The 17964-nt window shown below is 36.4% G+C and overlaps 2 protein-coding genes across 2 annotated transcripts in view; both read right to left on the bottom strand.

The window, feature by feature from the left end:
- Positions 1 to 577, bottom strand: part of LOC127651063 (raftlin-like) — a 28750-nt gene extending 28173 nt beyond the window's left edge. The window contains exon 1 of the mRNA XM_052136767.1: positions 471 to 577. The gene's annotated coding sequence lies outside the window, so the exon portion shown is untranslated. The remainder of the gene's footprint in view (positions 1 to 470) is intronic.
- Positions 578 to 2870: 2293 nt separating this feature from the next.
- LOC127650978 (deleted in azoospermia-like) lies at positions 2871 to 17689 on the bottom strand. Its single transcript, XM_052136663.1, has 10 exons — positions 17605 to 17689; positions 13072 to 13179; positions 12636 to 12727; positions 11744 to 11795; positions 10872 to 10938; positions 10615 to 10745; positions 10362 to 10442; positions 9620 to 9670; positions 3138 to 3214; positions 2871 to 3051 (listed from the first exon to the last, which is right to left on the bottom strand). The coding sequence occupies exons 1-9, from the start codon at positions 17635 to 17637 to the stop codon at positions 3170 to 3172; spliced, it is 660 nt and encodes a 219-aa protein (XP_051992623.1). The 5' UTR covers positions 17638 to 17689; the 3' UTR covers positions 2871 to 3051; positions 3138 to 3169.
- Positions 17690 to 17964: the final 275 nt, after the last annotated feature.

Here is a 17964-nt window from a genome sequence, read left to right as displayed (position 1 = left end):
TGGATAAGGACATAAGAGAAAAAACAAAAAAAGACAAATATATTAGTTGGGGATAGTTCACCCAAAAATGAAAATTCTGTCATTGTTGACAACCATTATGTTGTTCCAAAACCCGCAAGACTAAAAAAAAATAAAACCCAAAAAATACAAACAAACACAATGCATAATGTTAGGGACTGACAGCCTCAGACACATTTCGCTGCATATTTGATCCTTAAAATGAAAGTGAATGGTGACTGACACTAAACATTCTGCCTAATGGGAATCTCCTGAATCTACTTTGGTATTGCATGTTAAAAAAAAAAAGAAGACAAATACAGAACAACATGAGGGTATATGATGACATCCTTTTCATTTTTGGGAAACTTGTACATTAAAAAGACGAGTGACTTATGGGTACAATCAGAAAGTTGCAATACTGTTAGATCAGCAACACAGAAACTACACAATAACTAAAAGAGTACACATACCTGCTCTTGGTCTTTAGGGGATCAGAGTACCGGAGATGTCTCTCTAGATTTGTCTCTCCTCCTTGCTTTATTACTTAAGCCTCTTTTCTTTATCCTGTCAGTGTTCTCGTTACCTCGCTGTGTGAGAGAGAACCGGAGGCAGGTGCGCAGTTGATGAGCTCAGTTCAGCTCAGACTGCTGTGTCGACTCTGTCAATACAGTGGGAGTGTGTGTGTGTGTGTGTGTGAACCTCCCCTCCTTTCTCTCCCCCCTTTCTTTCTCTCTATGTCTGAAACAACCCTCTGCAGTTTCCAAATGAAGAACCTCTCATCACTTGTTTAATCTTCCCCAGCATGCATATGGAACTCAAAAGGCATGTATGGAGACAGAAAAAGGGAAGTGAGCATTAGAGATGGTATGCTATTGAAAAACTTAAACGGAGTATCAACATGCCAACTAATTTGAAAACCATTTAAAAAAAAAAGCATGAACACCTAAACTAATTTGACCTTTTGATCGATGGGGAGGCAGGGGGTACTAGGATGTGACCCCCACCCACCCACACACACAAAAGATCACACCACTCTAAAGAAAGTAGAATATTCTAACAATCAGTCATGAAAAATGAACATAGGATGAATAGAAAATTAGCTTAAAACAAAAACAAATTCAGTACCAGCCTAGATGCAACAAACACTGGGCCAAATATTGTATTAGTAGTGACAGATGAGTTTGCACAAAAATACCAGAGATGGATGGGATGCACAGCTGTCCGTGACGCTATAAAAAAGGAAAAAAACTACCATTTCAGCACTGTGCAAAACAATGAGATTCAATACAGCACTACAAATAACAACTGAAACTAAACTACAGAATCAGAACATAAAAATGAAATGAGCCATCAACTGCATATGGCAAATGTTAATATCTATATATACACACACAAATGGCTAGTAGCCTGGTACAAACTAGTTTGTTTGCAGTTCAAAGCACTACAAATGTAATGCATAATAATCCATTGATTATTAGTGCGCTATTAATAATGGAAAGATAGAATAAGCATTAAACATTTTGGTTGACATTTATGAAGGGTTCTGTATGCTCTCTTTAATGGGTGAGAATAGTGGTTTTAAATTAATATTTCATGTCAATTAGGCATGACCAAAACATTATTCAAGACAGTCTGTAGCAGGCCAGACAACCCAAGAGAAAACAGACCAGTACACAATCTACCACCTTACACAGAAACAAAGTAACAAAACCCTCCAGACATTTTCTCACACATGAAGTTTAATAACCCATCATGATAGAATAATGAAGTTCCAGTAAATGTCAAAAGAAAAATGTTTGTGCCCTTCACTTTTCCAACAAACATTAAGGCAGCCTTGATAAACATGAGGCCAAAATAAGTTAATTCAACGTTATTATTTATTGACAAAACAAAAACAGCAAAACCGTACAATGCCAACATCAAAATACTTAACTAATATACATTGCAAAACCTGGAGTACAGTGATCGACAAAAGGCACAGTAGAAGGCTTAACTCCCACGACACCATGGGAAACATGAGGCAATAAAATGGAGAAATTTAAATGAAAGTCTGTTTAAAAGTATCTGATGATAAACCTGCTACATCTATTAAGTTAAAGCCCCCCATAAGAAAAAAAAAATGAACTAAGAATTGTTGCAACACTACTGATAAAACGACAAGTGCTTTGTGTTCAGTACAACAATACCCACAAAACTTTGCAAACATCAACTCTTAAAAACTTCAACAAAAACGAACTGGTGCAAAAAAGGTGCTGGAAAAGCATATAAAACGCAGCATGACCATATTCACAGTGTTGAAAGTGACATCAATATTCCGTCATTGCTTGGAAATTTAAAACAAGTCAACCCTCCCGTGATCCGCTTTAATTTACAGGGCAGAGTAAAATTTGATTGACCTATCTGAATTAATGCAATGATTTTATTTACACCTTTAAACTGCAAAGAAGGACAATCTGCATTTTAATTTATTGAAGTACAGTGATAGCGACAGATGGAAGTATGAACGTAGATTTTTAAGAGTAATAACTATAAAAAAGAAGCCACTGTACCCTGGTGCTGAATAACAAAAAAGTAAAAAAAACTAAAAACAAGTGCCCTGAACGTGGGAACTCAAATGAAACAGTATTTCAAGTGAACACTTGCCAGCTTGAATGAGTAAATAAATGAACTTCAGTTTAAAAGAACACACTGAACATGTTCACCTCAGAACAAAATACCTCCATGAATATAGTGCATCACCAAGAGTGAAGTAAACATTAAAATAAGCAAACATAAATAAAATATAAATATGTGCGAGCTTAAAAGTGTCTTTAAAGTTTGTTTTCCATGACGAAGAAAGAAAAACAGAAAATACAAATAAATGGGCGGAAAAAGGCAAATTAAGCTTGCAATGTGTGGATGAGCGAGGCCAAGTTTGATCACGAGATCATTTCAGTGTCTTCCTCACAAAATACACCATCACACACACACGGTCAAACAGAGAAGAAATCTTTAAAGTTCACAGCTTGGTCTCCATCATGATGTTCTCCTCTGCTTCTATGGGAGTCTACCCTAATGAAAAGAGAAGAGCCCCTGTTAAAGTGACTACTGACGAACTAAACACCAGATCTTCTTGGATGTACAAAAACTTTGCTTACCAAGTAAAATGAGTCTGTGGTACTGGAAAAGGCTAAAGAAGGGTTAGCAAGGTTTGGACTCCACAATCCACATAGTTCTGAAACACAAAAAGTCATACACATGCTCCTAAAATAGTCTAATACTTTCTTCTAATTTAACAAATAAACTTTACAAATGTTCCGCAAGCTTTTGCAAATCATAAATGTAAGCCAGCACTGCCCTCTTATGGCTTACCAGAGCATATAGCTCATACATGACAAAGAAGCCTCAATGCTTTAAAGATCATTACTAGAGATGCACCAATATTATTTTTTATCCCAGCTAATATTGATAGAGAACTTGTATACAGACATGGAATTAATGAATGTTGTAAAGCTACATTGACCCCCAGAAAAAAATAAAATAAATCTCTAGCTTTTAACCCTCTGGGGTCTGAGGGTGTTTTGGGCCGTGGAGAAGTTTTGACATGCCTTGACATTTGTGCTTTTTTCAGTTGCTTAAAAACATACTAATAGCTAAAGTCTGATTACACTGTATTCAGCACAAACTGGGCTACAATAATATGTGAGCAACATGTGTGTACATGTTTGTATTTTTGAGAAAATAATGTTTATGCATGGTTTTTGAAGTCATTGAAATAAGGCCATATAACACATACTAAACATTTGTCCACAAGCCTTTTGAGAACTGGATCTTGTAGCCTAGAGTTCTTGCTACAAAATGATGTGAAAACCATCCTGATCATGCATTCATACAAAACAATATAGTAATTGAACTTTTGTAAGACACTTTTAGTGTTAGAAATGTCTATCATGAATATTGATAGTAATTAACACCTGAGACAAAAGACCCCTCCCCTGGGCCCATCAATGAGGGATAGAGAATGAATGTGAGGAGACTTAATGATCAAAATTAAGTTTTAAGTTAATAGTAATATGAATATACAGTTTCTTTACATAACGACTACTTAATTTTAGACCCACACTACCATTTAAAAGAAGTCTCTTCTGCTCACCAAGACTGCATTTATTTGATCCAAAATACAGTAAAAACATTGTGTGAACTCATTTTACAATTTAAAAGAACAGTTTTCTATTTGAATATATTGTAACATGCATTTGTGATCAAAGCTGAATTTTCAGCATCATTACTGCAGTCTTCAGTGTCACATGATCCTTCAGAAATCATAATATGCAGATTTTCTAATATGGGCATATTTAAAGTGCATTTTACTCATTTACACCTGAACAGATATTTGCAAGCACAAGCTTTGTTGATGATGAGGCAGCATAAACACTAGTTAAAATATAATCTAAACGTTCATATTATTTTAATATCATATTACATATATTTAAACAGTATTTAAATGTAACTAAAACTTGCTTATTAGGACATATTTCAAATGTCAATACTCTGAATCCTGGCTGGCAAATCTGGAAACAGTCCCACTAGTAAAATATGTACACGTTTATATAATATAGCATGTCAACTAATGAAAACTAAATGACTTGCTCGTCCGAAATTTTATCCTCAGCTGGATCAAGTATCTCTTCAAAATACAAATGTTCATCGGAGTCACGCTCTTCTTCTGAGGAAAATGTTAACTCGTCGTCACTATCCAGGAGTTCTCACTTGTGTATCGTGCTGTCTTCCAAATGCGCAGAAAAGTGAATGACTTTGTTTTTAAGGCACAGTCAGGGGCGTTTACTATTTGCATTGATCGTCTCAAAACATTAGCGTATGAGTGTGATCACATTAGAGATAATTCACCGAGCCAGTAAAAACTGTACATCACTTTGTTTCATACAGATTACATTGCAGGAGAATATTTGTTTTACATTTTAATAGTTTTATTTAAAAGTAGACATTTTAAGCTTTCTTTAGACATACATTTTATGTTTGTGTGATAAGTATTTGCAGGATTTGTTCATTTTTGTGACGTGTTTCAGATATATGCTCGTGAAGACAGACTACTTACAGCTCACCCTTTTTATTTTCTTTCTCTTACAAAAGCGAGCATATATCTGAATTTTTTTTTGTGAGTTTTGTTGTTAGTGTACACAAATAAAAGTAGACCCTTTATAGTCTCTAATGATGTCTTACACTTATCTGCATAGCCAAAAATGACAGAGAATTTTATGTTGTTTCCGCAGTAATGATGAAAAAAATCCAGGAGGACACGCCGGCGTGTCCGTCGACCCCAGAGGGTTAAACAAAAATCTCAATATGCGTGGTGTAAAAAAAAAAAAAAAAAAAGAGCAATTTTAGCTTTATCCTAAGCTTGTCTCCAATCATGCTGATGCTGTACCACAAACACATGTTTTTGAGACCTGCACCAACATGAAGAAAAGGCACCTGGGTTATTGCTGGATAATTTAGCAAATCTCTGACCAAGGGACATTGGACTTGAAATTTGATTGACAGCTCTTCAAATATTTTGTAAAAACTGGTCAAGGCAGCTGTTTTGGGCTTGCTTCTGTAATTTAACAATTTACCGAGCAGGAAAAGAGAAATTAAATTAAAGTTGCAATCTATGTGGTTAGAAGCAACAAATCTTTGTTATATTGTAATTATTACATTACAATGCCAATTAAAATACGAGCATCTAAGTGGATGTATCGGTTTCAAATGAGTGCTGTCAGTATTAACACATGCGATTAATTTAAATGTTTTAACACGTACATTTTTCTTAATCGCAATTAAGGCATGTACTGATTTGACATTAGATTGACATTTTATTTAGCTTCGTGCGAGTTGTAAACACCGTTATAGGCCGGGCCTATAACGTAGCCTGTAATTTAACCATCACTGAGATTATTGGGCTGCTGTGAGAGAGAGTAATGCAATGTTATCAATAGGGCTGGGCAATAAAATGATCTAGATGTTTATCAGAAAAAAAGAGATATGTGCTCTATCAAACTTTTGAGTACTTTTCCATATTTAGCCTATGTTCTACATCTAGAACAGGTATGGTCATTGCATCAATCACGATAGGAAATAAGTATACAATTGAAGTCAGAAGTTCACATACACTTAGGATGAAGTCATTAAAACTAGGGATGCACCGATTCCCCCTTTTCCCTTCCGATTCGATTCCGATATCTAAAATCTTAGTATCAGCCGATTCAGAGTTTTGTTTTTTTGCATAATTAGTTTAGAATATTTTTACATTATTGTGTGGAACTAATTGGGTGTACTCTTTAATAAGAAACACAAACCTCTAACTACATATTATTTCAATATAAATGTATAGCTTAAGAAAAACTTTAACTATTCTACTGGATAATATAGCAGCAAAATTAACAGTAATTCCAGTATGTGTCATCGGTAAAAAAGTATGCGGTATGCGTTTTTTTCCCCTACAAATTTCACAACTTGTACCTGGACATTAATGGATTAAGATCTCTTTTTTTTTTTCAATTTAGTTAAGATATCAGCTAATTTTTCATTCAATTATTTTTTGGAACCCATTCAACTTAAATATTATTATAATTTGTAAACAAACGATAATAATAATAAATTATGATAGCAATATCTCTCAATCATGCAATTTTTGTCATGGATCCACCGGTCTCTCTCTCTCTCTCTCTCCCTCACTGCAGTCACATTGCTCACTCTCCCCTGAGTTCTGATTACACACACCTGCATATCATTAGTGGCTAATCAAGGACTGCATATACCCAGCTTTCACACGCTCTTTGTTCTCATCGATATTATCTCAGAGACTCCACACATTTCTACTATGTCAAACATACCCGTGTCTTCATTGCCTGCAAGTATCATAAGACTGTTGTGAGTTATCCGTTCATCGTATCTATAACCTGTCTGGATATTACTCACCCACTGTTTGCCACTCTGCTCAACTGGATTTACTCATCACTGTTTCAATCATCTGTTCAATAAACCTGTGAGTCTCTCTGTGACACATTTAACTTTTACAATCAGGAAAGTTCACAGTAGTTTAATTTGCTTTTTCAAATTCTGGTAAATAAGCTCTGGTGCCATCCTAAATGCATACAAGTGAACCAAACTATTGATCATCTACATCTGAAAGTTGTTCGTGAGTAGCGCTGAAATATTGTGCACCGCATGAAGGCTAAAAGAGTGTGTGTTTGTGTAAACGGAGCAGCGCCATTCAATAACGAGCTGACGCTGCATGTGCATTTTATATATTTAAACAGACTTCTGTGATTCACAGAGCTAATCTCATGTCTTCAAGTGGCTTTGAATAAAATGCACAAGTCATATGAATTACTTTGTGTTTTAATGGTTTTGTCATTTTTTTTAACATGACCGTAACGAACATGACTAATACACAGTATCGGATTTGGATCGGACCCGATCCGTTTAAAAATGTCAGTATCTGAGCCGATACTGATCCAGGTATCGGAGCATCCCTAATTAAAACTAATTTAACCAAATTTCATATCAGCAAACTATAGCTTTGGCAAGTCATTTAGGACATCTACTTTGTGCATAACACAAGTAATTTGTCCAACAATTGTTTACAGGTTGTTTCACTTTTAATTGACTATCACAATTCCAGTCGGTCAGAAGTTTACATACACCAAGTTCACTGTGTCTTTAGAAAATCCTAGAAAATGATGTCAAGCCTTTAGCCAATTTGCTTCTGATAGGAGGTGTACTGAATTGGAGGACATTTACATTTATGCATTTGGCAGACGCTTTTATCCAAAGCGACTTACAGAGCCCTTCTTACAGGGACAATCCCCCTGGAGCAACCTGGAGTTAAGTGCCTTGCTCAAGGACACAATGGTGGTGGCTGTGGGGCTCGAACCAGCATCCTTCTGATTACCAGATTACCAGTTATGTGCTTAGACCACTACACCACCACCACTCTCACCACCACTACATCCACAGGAGTACCACCTGTGGATGTATTTTAAGACCAACCTTCAAACTCAGTGCCTCTTTACTTGACATCCTGGGAAAATCAAAAGAAATCAGCAGACCAATTTTTTAACCGCCATATTTGGTTCATTTTTGGGAGAAATTTCCAAATGCCTGAAGATATCACGTTCATCTGTACAAACAATAGTACGCGAGTATAAATGCCATGGTACCACGCAGCCATCATACCACTCAGGAAAGAGACGCATTCTGTCCCCAAGACATGTAGTTTGGTGCAAAAAGCACAAATAAATCCCAGAACAACAGGAAAAGGACCTTGTGAAGATGCTGGAGGAAAAAGGTAGACAAGTATCTATATCCACAGTAATCCAAGTCCTATATCGACATAACCTGAAAGGCTGCTCAGCAAGGAAGAAACCACTGCTCAAAAACTGCCATAAACAAATCCAGACAACAGTTTGAAAGTGCACATGAGGACAAAGATCTTTTTGTAGAAATGTCCTCTGGTCTAATGAAAAGAAATATTGAACTGTTTGGACATTTTTATGTCCATTGTTATGTATGGAGGAAAAAAAGAGTGAGGCTTGCCAGCCAAACACCATCCCAACCGTGAAGCATGAGGGTGGCAGCATCATGTTGTGGGGGTGCTTTGCTGCAGAAGGGACTGGTGCACTTCACAAAAAAGACGGTATCATGAGGAAGGACAATTATGTGGATATATTGAAGCAAAATCTCAAGACATCAGCCATGAAGTTAAAGCTCAGTCGCAAATGGGCAGTGACCCCAAGCATACCTCCAAAGTTGTGGCAAAATGGCTTAAGGACAACAAAGTCAAGGTATTGCAGTGGCCATCACAAAACCCTGACCTCAATACGATAGAACATTTGCTGGCAGCACTGAAAAAGTGTATGCGAGCAAGGAGGCCTACAAACCTGACTCAGTTACACCTGTTCTGTCTGGAGGAATGGGACAAAATTCCAGCAAATTATTGTGAAAAGCTTGTGGAAGGCTACCCAAAAAGTTTGACCCAAGTTAAACAATTTAAAGGCAATGCTACCAAAGTGTATGTAAACTTCTGACCCACTGGGAATGTGATGAAAAGAAATAAAAGCTGAAATAAATAATTCCTCTACTATTATTCTGAGATTTAACATTTTTTAAATATAGTGATCCTAACTGACCCAAGACAGGGAATGCTTTCTACAATCTAAAATGTCAGGAATTGTGAAAAACTGAGCCGAAATATATTTGGCTAAATTGTATGTTAACTTCAGACTTCAACTAGTCAAATTTTACTATATTTTTAAACCTGAAATTAATCACGATAAACTATAGAAAATTATGAGATTAATCACGATTAAAAATGATAATCTACCGACAGCCCTAGTTCAAACACATACTATTGGTGCATCTCTACTAAAAACAATATGTACATGGATTCATTTTCAATGGCTCCACTTAGTGTCAAAATTACTGAACAAAACAGCAGTACTTTGTTACGTCCAGAATCAACAGTGCACATAAAGTTTTGTTTTTTTTCCTCCTAGGGACACCAAATACAACAAGCCAGTTCAACCTCTCCTGCTCACCGCCTTGATTACCAACCGGGAAAAATGGGTGGGGCGCTGACCTGATTGACAAGCCTCGTCCTCTGCTCTCCGCACCACTGTGGCAGGGGATACTAATGCACAAAAACAACAATGGTGGAGCAGTCATTTGTGTTCAGTCTGGCAGCATGCAGTCTGGTCAGAAAGGTATATGTCCAAATTTGACAAACATAAGGAAATGTTCAGTATAAAACATGCAAATATGTGCTTAGCTAAGAGCAGGGTTTACATATCTTTTGCCCAATCAATTTTCCATGACTAAATTTTTAGAGATTGGCTACAAATTGCTCTTTGTGAGTGCAATGAAATACTTTAGAGCTGAGCATAACTACAAAATCTATCCACAATAGAAATGTCCATGACCATTTTAAATTTCCAGATGCAGGTTTCTCATAATCATAAAAGCACTGTGATAATGAGTCATAATTCATGTCAGAATAATCATATTTACTAGACGAGTGCACAACAAAACACCACAATTTGTAATTACCATTGGAAAACTCCCAAGTTGGGCGTGTCAATTTAAATAATCTTTGCAGAAGCCAACTGTTGTGGATCATAAAAGTTGCAATTGGAAAAGTTTGACTGCAGTAACAGTAAGTGAAAGAGTGAAAAATATTAAAATTGCGTCCATTTCATCTCGACAAAAATCACCTGTGAATCACGTCGTAATTACGTTTTCTGAAATCATAAGTAGGAACTTCCCAGGAGAATTTCAAGACAGCATTTGTGTGCACACATGGTATGGGATGGCTGAGTGTATACCTGGTAGGCGTACGTGGTTTGTGCATAGTTTATGGGCACCTGTGGGATCATAACTCCTGGATGACTGGAATAAGAATATGGCTACACAGAACAAGAGAATGGGGGGGAAAAAATAAGAAATATAATGTTCTGGGAGTAAAAATACACACTCTTTGGATTGTGCAATATTTTACGAAACCCAAAATACTTCCGATAAACTCCTTTGCAGGATTTGTATGTAGAGTACGAAGGTTTGTATGAACAACATTTTTACCTGCAAATATTGATTCCCTCCATTGAAGACAGGTGAGGGTGGGGCCAGGCCTGGGGAGCAGCAGTTGCAGTAGACATATGGGGAGGGGCTTACCCACTGTGATGGACCAATCAGTGGAGATGGCATTGAACCTGGAAATTGAGAAAAGTTGAACAGTAATAAAGAATTAATAAAAATGTACTGGGTACACCAATGCACAATGATTACACGAAGACCAAAATTGCAAACCAAACAGAAAGAAAAGCACATGGACTTACGAGAATTGCGCTCTTTCATGATGGCAGGTCCCAGTTTGAGTTTTTTCCCTTTAAAACAAATCGGCTGCTGTAACAGAATTAAACATGCAGTGTTGTGAAACAGTACGATACCGGCTATAACACATTTCCAATGTACTTTAACTGCGATTACCAAAAGCCGACAAGATATTCTGATAGCTTTTAAATAGGATCACAACTTGTCATACTTGTTGGTGCACTCTTGTTGAAAAAAAAAAAAAAAAAGGTTTACTCAAAGATATTGTAATTTTGAAACGCATGTATAAAATTATGAGCACTAACATAAGATGAAGACTCCAGTTGTGTCCACAACCTTGCTGTTTTATTCAACATAGAGAAGGTCCCACGCATGGGGGATGCCATGTTAGGATCACGACCAGCCGAATACTACTCGCACAATCTCTGTAACGGTCCTGTTATTGGACACTTATACTCAAGGATTAATCATGTCTGTCAAATAACTGATTCTACTATCTACAAAATGCTCAACAGTACTATAACCTCCAGGAAGGAGAAATGGGGATGAGAGGGTCACAATACTAGCAGCACATGTTCAAAATGATTATAAAATGATGCTGCATCCACGCCCCTATGTATCATCGTAAGTCGAAGACAACAAATATATAAAAATTACTGAGTGCAACATTAAAATGTATATTGATAAAACATCTGTATTTAAGCATGTACTCATTCAGCTTTATAATTTTTATTAATTCAGCTTTATAATTTAACTCATCTGGTACAACTGAAATCCTTGACCCACCCAGATCCTGACAACATTCCCCCACTCAAAACCCAGAAAAGACAAGACACCTCTTTCATGTCATTTAGAGCGGTAAAAGTGACCTCCTTACATCAACTATAGCCTGGATATCAACATCCTCACTGAAATATACGAAACCATACCTGTGAGAAGAACAAAAGTGCAACAAATCAGAGGTGATACAGGTAAACAGACATTTTTATTTTCCCTGAAAGAAATATACAAGAAATAATCCTTAAGATAGAAGCTATTCATACAGGTTTGGAATGACTTGAGGGTGAGTGACGACCATATTTTTGGTTGAACCTTGAAAAGGAAGCTCACCCAAAATGGAAATTCTCATTTGCTCACCCTCATGCCATCCCAGCAGTGTATGAATTTCTTTCTTCTGCAGAACACAAATTAAGCTTTTTAGTAGAATATCTCAACTCTCTAGGTCCACACAATGCAAGTGAATTGTGGCCAGAACTCTGAAGCTCCAAAAAGCACATAAAGGCAGCATAAAAGTAATCCAAAAGACTCCAGTGGTTAACTCCATATATTCAGAAGCAATATAATAGGTGTGAGTAATAAACAGGCCAATATTTGAGTCCCCCCACTATAAACCATTTTTTTTTTTACCAGCCCCAACCAGTAGGATGCAATACACACAAATAATGCTAATTTAAGTTAAAGTGGAGATTTATAGCAAAATAAATAGCATATGTTGATCTGTTTTTCACGAACACCTCTTATTTAGCTTATGAACGCATGGAATTAAGCACTGGAGTCCATTTTTATGCTGCCTTTGTGTGCTATTGGCGCATCAAAGTTTTGGCCTCCATTCACTTGCATTGTATGGTCCTAAAGAGCGGAGATATTTTTCTAAAAATCTTTGTATGTGCTCTGCAGAAGAAAGTCACACACATCTGGGTGAGTAAATGAGAGAATTGTCATATCTAGGAGAACCATTTCTTTGTCCACATTAAAATGAAGCAACTCACCCTTTGCATATTCCTCCCCGATAAGTGATTATTTTCACTTCTTTTACAGCTCCATACTTGGCAAAGAATTCCCTGATCTCGTTCTCATCCACCTGATGAACGGAAAAGGTATCAGTTTTGAAATCACAAGTGACTGCTGTATCTTTCTATACAACAGGATTTATAAACATTGGAACATGTTCACTCAAAGACTTTTAAAGCATACAAGAACAGCCTAATAAACAGCATCTATAGGAAAAGGGTGTAAGTTACATGGTATACAATGGAAACTATTCAGTGTGGGTCAACCAGACCAACAATCAACAATGAAGTTGACGTTATATAATGGAAGTTATTCTGATTGAATGCATGGGGAAAATCAGCACGCATAAAAATGACAAAAATGTGAGGGGAAACAACCACAAAAAGGTGTGTGTTGAATTGTACATGGCATTACCTTCATGTCAATCCCGCCGACGAACAGCGTGTTGGGCGTCATCTTGCCTTCCGGCAAAATATAACCGTTAGACAATTTCACGAACCCCTGACGCTGTTTCTGGATATCCTGTGTGTGTATTTCAAAACATTTATTTACAGTTAAGCATTTGGTTATCGACACGTTAAATTAATGTTTCATTGAACCCTTTAATCTTTGATCCGAACAAGAAAGTTAGCCTCGAAAAGTTGAGGCCTGTGAATTTTACCTTTGAATAAAGGCCACATATTAGACACAGGGGTAATTGGACTCCCTGATACATCTTAGGTCTGAAGTAAGGCCACAAGTTTTATAAACAATTCCTTAAAAGTTAAACCCTAAAGTCACCCGAAATGTTAACGTGAAGTAGTTTCAATGTGTCCGACCACACGCGGTCGAAACCGGGCCCATCTACAGCACGATCTTTTCATATTTCTTCATTAAGCAATCTAGGATTTTGGTCTAACATGAGTTAATTTAAATAACATTCGTGCTTTCGTGATGGATGTTTAATGAAATGAGCGACAATCTTGTTTGATTTGATCTGTCGAGTTTTGCCGCGCTAACTTTCTTCGAGAACACACATTTGAGATCAAAAGTGAGCAGGTTAATAGATTATGGGTATTGGTGAATTTAGCCATTTCTATTCATATTTTTATTTTCTTCACTTACCATATTTAAAATCATTAAAATAGCAGAATAAGATAAAAGTTAGCAGTTCGCTGCCTCTGTGCTCTCCAGGCTGCAGTGCATTAGGGCGCCACACCCATCTGCAGTCCTAATTGGGGAAATTTGATAGTTATTAATGCTGTAAAATGCGTATCATTCTTGGATCAAGGTTTAATCCTGACTATTCTCTAATATAAATCCTGAATGTAGTATTTCCACCGCATTCAATTGGGAGTTTTTTTTTGGAATACTCACTTTTGGAACGTCCCCTTGAAGACTACAATGGGCAACACAATCTTGATATCCAGTATTTTAATTGTAAAATATATATCTGATAAATATATGAGAGAACACTTTAAATTAAAAAATAAATACAAATAATAAAGTTTGAATTTACCGACCACTCGGAAGATATCGATGATTTATTAAAAAGAAAACATTTAGACACAGCAAACGCAGACCACTAGATGTCGCGTTTGAAAATAAATAGTTTTTTTCCCCTCAAAACTAGTGATCGTCTAGTTTTTCTAGCCAGTCAGTCCACCTGCGGACATTTTTGGAACGCTCCCGGGAGGCCATTTCCAGTCAAGCCAGTGCAGCTCCTGTCTACTTGAATGGGGAAAGACCGAAATATAATATATATATGGGTGATTATATAATTAGGGGTACATTTCAAGTCCTTGGGTTGTATTTATCATTTTCCCTGAATATTCACTTCAAGCAATGATCACTTTTATATTTGGGCACATTTCTCTTTATTTCATGCAGAAAAGTAAACCAGTTCCATAAGTTAATTAGGAGAAAATGCATATGTTGTACTGGAAATTGCCATTTTTGTGCTGTCCAATTTGCTAAAAGTCAAGTTTTGCCTTTCAAATTAACACTGCAATATATATTTTTATATATTATTTTCATCATTATTTGTTAAAAATAATCATTAAAACAAGGCAAATGTATATTAAAAACTAATTCACTCATTTATATCTATTAAATTATTAACTTTGTGTGTGTCCAAGAAATCTTTGTCAACTGTGTTACCCATTGACAAACCCCTATAAATCAGCAGTGGTTTGTTCCAAAGTCACATGTCCAACATCATGTGATGTCACATCCTTCAGTGGCGGGAATTTTAAATACAGTGTGCTAAGTTTCTACTCCTCCTCTTCAATTTGTAATCATTATTATAGTCTACACATAGAGTAGATGAATTGCTCATCAACCGTGTTATCAACATGGTCTTGTGTACTTACTTTAGATATTATATTTACAAAAATGTAGAGAAAATGTATAAAAACACGAAGTTGATCAAGGTAATGTGGGGACATGTTCAAGGTCTACAGTTAGCACAAGATCCTAAAATGGAAGAAATGTCAGCTGTGTTACTTGTCAACTGTGTTACCCATCAAGTGTAACACAGTTGACAGGGATTAACACGGTTGACAATGTTAGCTGGGTTTCTTGTCATAGTTTATGCCTATATTGAGTATTGTTGATAAAAACTATTGTTATTACACAGCTGAGAAGCAGCGCCAGTACAGGGCTCAGCGTGATGCTGATCCTGAGAGAAGGGCTGCGTATTTACAGAAACACAGAAGGACGTGCGTGGCATGAGGACAAAAAGCTAGGAAAGGTGAAGACAGTGAAAGATTTAAGTGAGAGGGAGAAGAGAAGGAAACAAGCATATTGGAGAAAAGCCCAACACCAGTCCAGAGAGAGAAAGCAAGTGATAGATAACCAGGTTATTCTGAGTCCTGAAGTTGATCCACAGCCTCTGATGTCAAGGTAGAGATTTTGTGAACAACATGCAGAAAATAGTTTTAACAATAGATTTGATTATGAAATTATGGTGAAAAGACTAGAGTAATTGCTGGTCATCCTAATTCTGTCCAGTGAGCATAAATGAAAACACATGATCAATGAAGTAATGCTTTGTGTATCATATCAGACAGAGAATTGCTGGAAGGAAGAAAGTCCAGAGAAGGGAGTCAAAATTGTACAGGGAGATTCATACTTATAGTCTGTTTTGTGATTGAGACTAATTAAGTATTAACAGAATTTTTTAAGTTGTTTTCTCCATTGTTTCAAGAGAGTTAATTAGATTCCTCTGATAGGAGGGAATTTATTGTAATTGACAGTTTTATTATTATTATTATTATTCTCCTTTAGCCTCAATAGCTCAAAAAGTCACTGGTCAAAAATCTTCTAAATTGGTACATTGATACTACATGCCAACAGGAACCCACAAACCAAGAATGGCCCACATTCACCCTTAGGGGCGCTACAAACCATGCCCAAAATTCCCATTTTCTGGTCAAAAATGTTCTAATTTGGTACATTGATAATACAGGCCAGCAGAAACCCACAAACCAAGAATGGCCCACATTCGCCCTTTAGGGGGCACTACAGGCATTGCCCAAAATTCCCATTTTCTGGTTAAAAAATTTATCATTTTGTACATTGATACTACTAGCCAACAGGAATCCACAAACCAAGAATTGCCCACATTCTCCCTTTAGGGGGCGCTACAGGCCACTTCCAAAAGTCTCATTTTCTGTTCAAAAATGTTCTAAATTGGTACATTGATACTACAGGCCAACAGGAACCCACAAATCAAGAATGGCCCACATACATCTTTAGGGGGCGCTACAGACCACGCCCAAATGTCCAATTTTCAAACCGATGGCATTTTCACCCAATTTGTCAAATTCGTCGGAAACTTAATGTACATACCTAATTTCTCATTGGAAACAAAAAGCCTCAAGGATCCATTAGGTCCGGTATGATGGATTTTCCTGTACACTGAAAATGTTTAGCTTAGGATTCAGACAGAAATACATGTTTTTTGGATTCCTCCATTGGAAGGGTTTAACCCCAACCCTCTACTGATCAATTTTAAATGATTTGCCATTTTGAGGAGGAATCGCATTGCTGCTTGCAGCTATATTTAATTACTTGTTGCTGACACTTGTCAAAATAAAAGGTTTTATTTTAAAGAAAGGTTTCTCTTTTTCTCCTAATGCATCTTGTCAACCGTGTTACTCCTGTCAACTGTGTTACTTTATCTGTCAATTGTGTTACGTGTGATTTTTGTGTCATAAATCTTTAAATGTAGGCTAAAATTTAATAAAAATGATAAAAAGGACATCTCTAGAGTGAACAGTATTACATAAAGCATTTAAAGCATTTAATAACTCTAAATTCAGTGTAATGGAGAATTATGTTGAAACAATATCCATCCTTGATGATAGTATACCAAAGAATATCCGTTATTCAGTTTAAAATTAATATTTTTTAAATCAGTTAGACAGACAACCTCAAAACCCCTGGTGAATAGACTCAAGAACTTTCAAACAAATGTTTTATCATATGTGTAGTACTTCATTTATGTCTTCTATGACATCACTTTTGTCTGTAACACAGTTGACAAAACAATGAATCGAATATTTATTTTCATTTAAATATTTAAAAAGTAATTCGAGTTTAAGCTTGCCAACTAATGAATTTAGAACAATATGGGGGTATATTATGGAAACAACTAGATTATTTTGCAGAAAATCACAATGATTTTTTCAGTTTTTTGTTGATCTGAAATGTACCCCTAATTATATAATCACCCATATATATATATATATATATAAGTTTAAGATTACGATAGAAGAACATATTTTAAATGAGCACTAAAATCTGACAAAACGGTTATCATAAATTGTGCTTCTTTACCTCATATTACGCAAAAAAAAAAAAAAATGCAACTATCCCGGTTTGTATAGCTAACATTAGCGCAGGTGCGTTCTCAAGTTGATTGACAGGCAATGTCTGTATCTAAAAGGTGATTGGCTCTTTTACCTGACGTTGGGCGTTCCAATTTCTCGCATTCATTTTAATCGAAGTGGCCCGTCTCAGTTAAATCATCTCTGTCGTCATCTGCCTAGTGCCTTCTAAAGGAGCCGTTCACACCGAACCGTTTTTGCTTTCGTGCTAGACTGAGGTCTTTGTCGGTTTCGCCGCGTCTAACTGTTGTAACTGTTTTTTTCAGCATTCCGCGCTTTTTAGATGCCGTATCAAGATTTTTTCCTCCCGACTTTTGAAAACGCGTCTCGTAACTATGGGCATTTCAAGTAATTTTGTAGTTTATAACCAAACAAAAAAAATCATACATTCCAAGTCTTCTTTTCACTTTAAATAACAATGTTATTTTTGGGAGAA

The sequence above is a fragment of the Xyrauchen texanus genome, chromosome 10, assembly GCF_025860055.1.
Source record: "Xyrauchen texanus isolate HMW12.3.18 chromosome 10, RBS_HiC_50CHRs, whole genome shotgun sequence".
Lineage (NCBI taxonomy): Eukaryota > Metazoa > Chordata > Actinopteri > Cypriniformes > Catostomidae > Xyrauchen > Xyrauchen texanus.
Note: the sequence above shows the minus strand (reverse complement) of the source record. Positions and strands in the feature narration are given on the sequence as shown.

Coding starts and splice junctions, on each gene's coding strand:
- LOC127650978 (XM_052136663.1), bottom strand. CDS start 17,637: ATGAATGCGAGAAATTGGAACGCCCAACGTCAG. Junction 13,180..17,604: donor ATTGGAACGCCCAACGTCAG/GTAAAAGAGCCA, acceptor ATACACACACAG/GATATCCAGAAACAGCGTCA. Junction 9,671..10,361: donor AAACCACGTACGCCTACCAG/GTATACACTCAG, acceptor TTTGTGCATTAG/TATCCCCTGCCACAGTGGTG.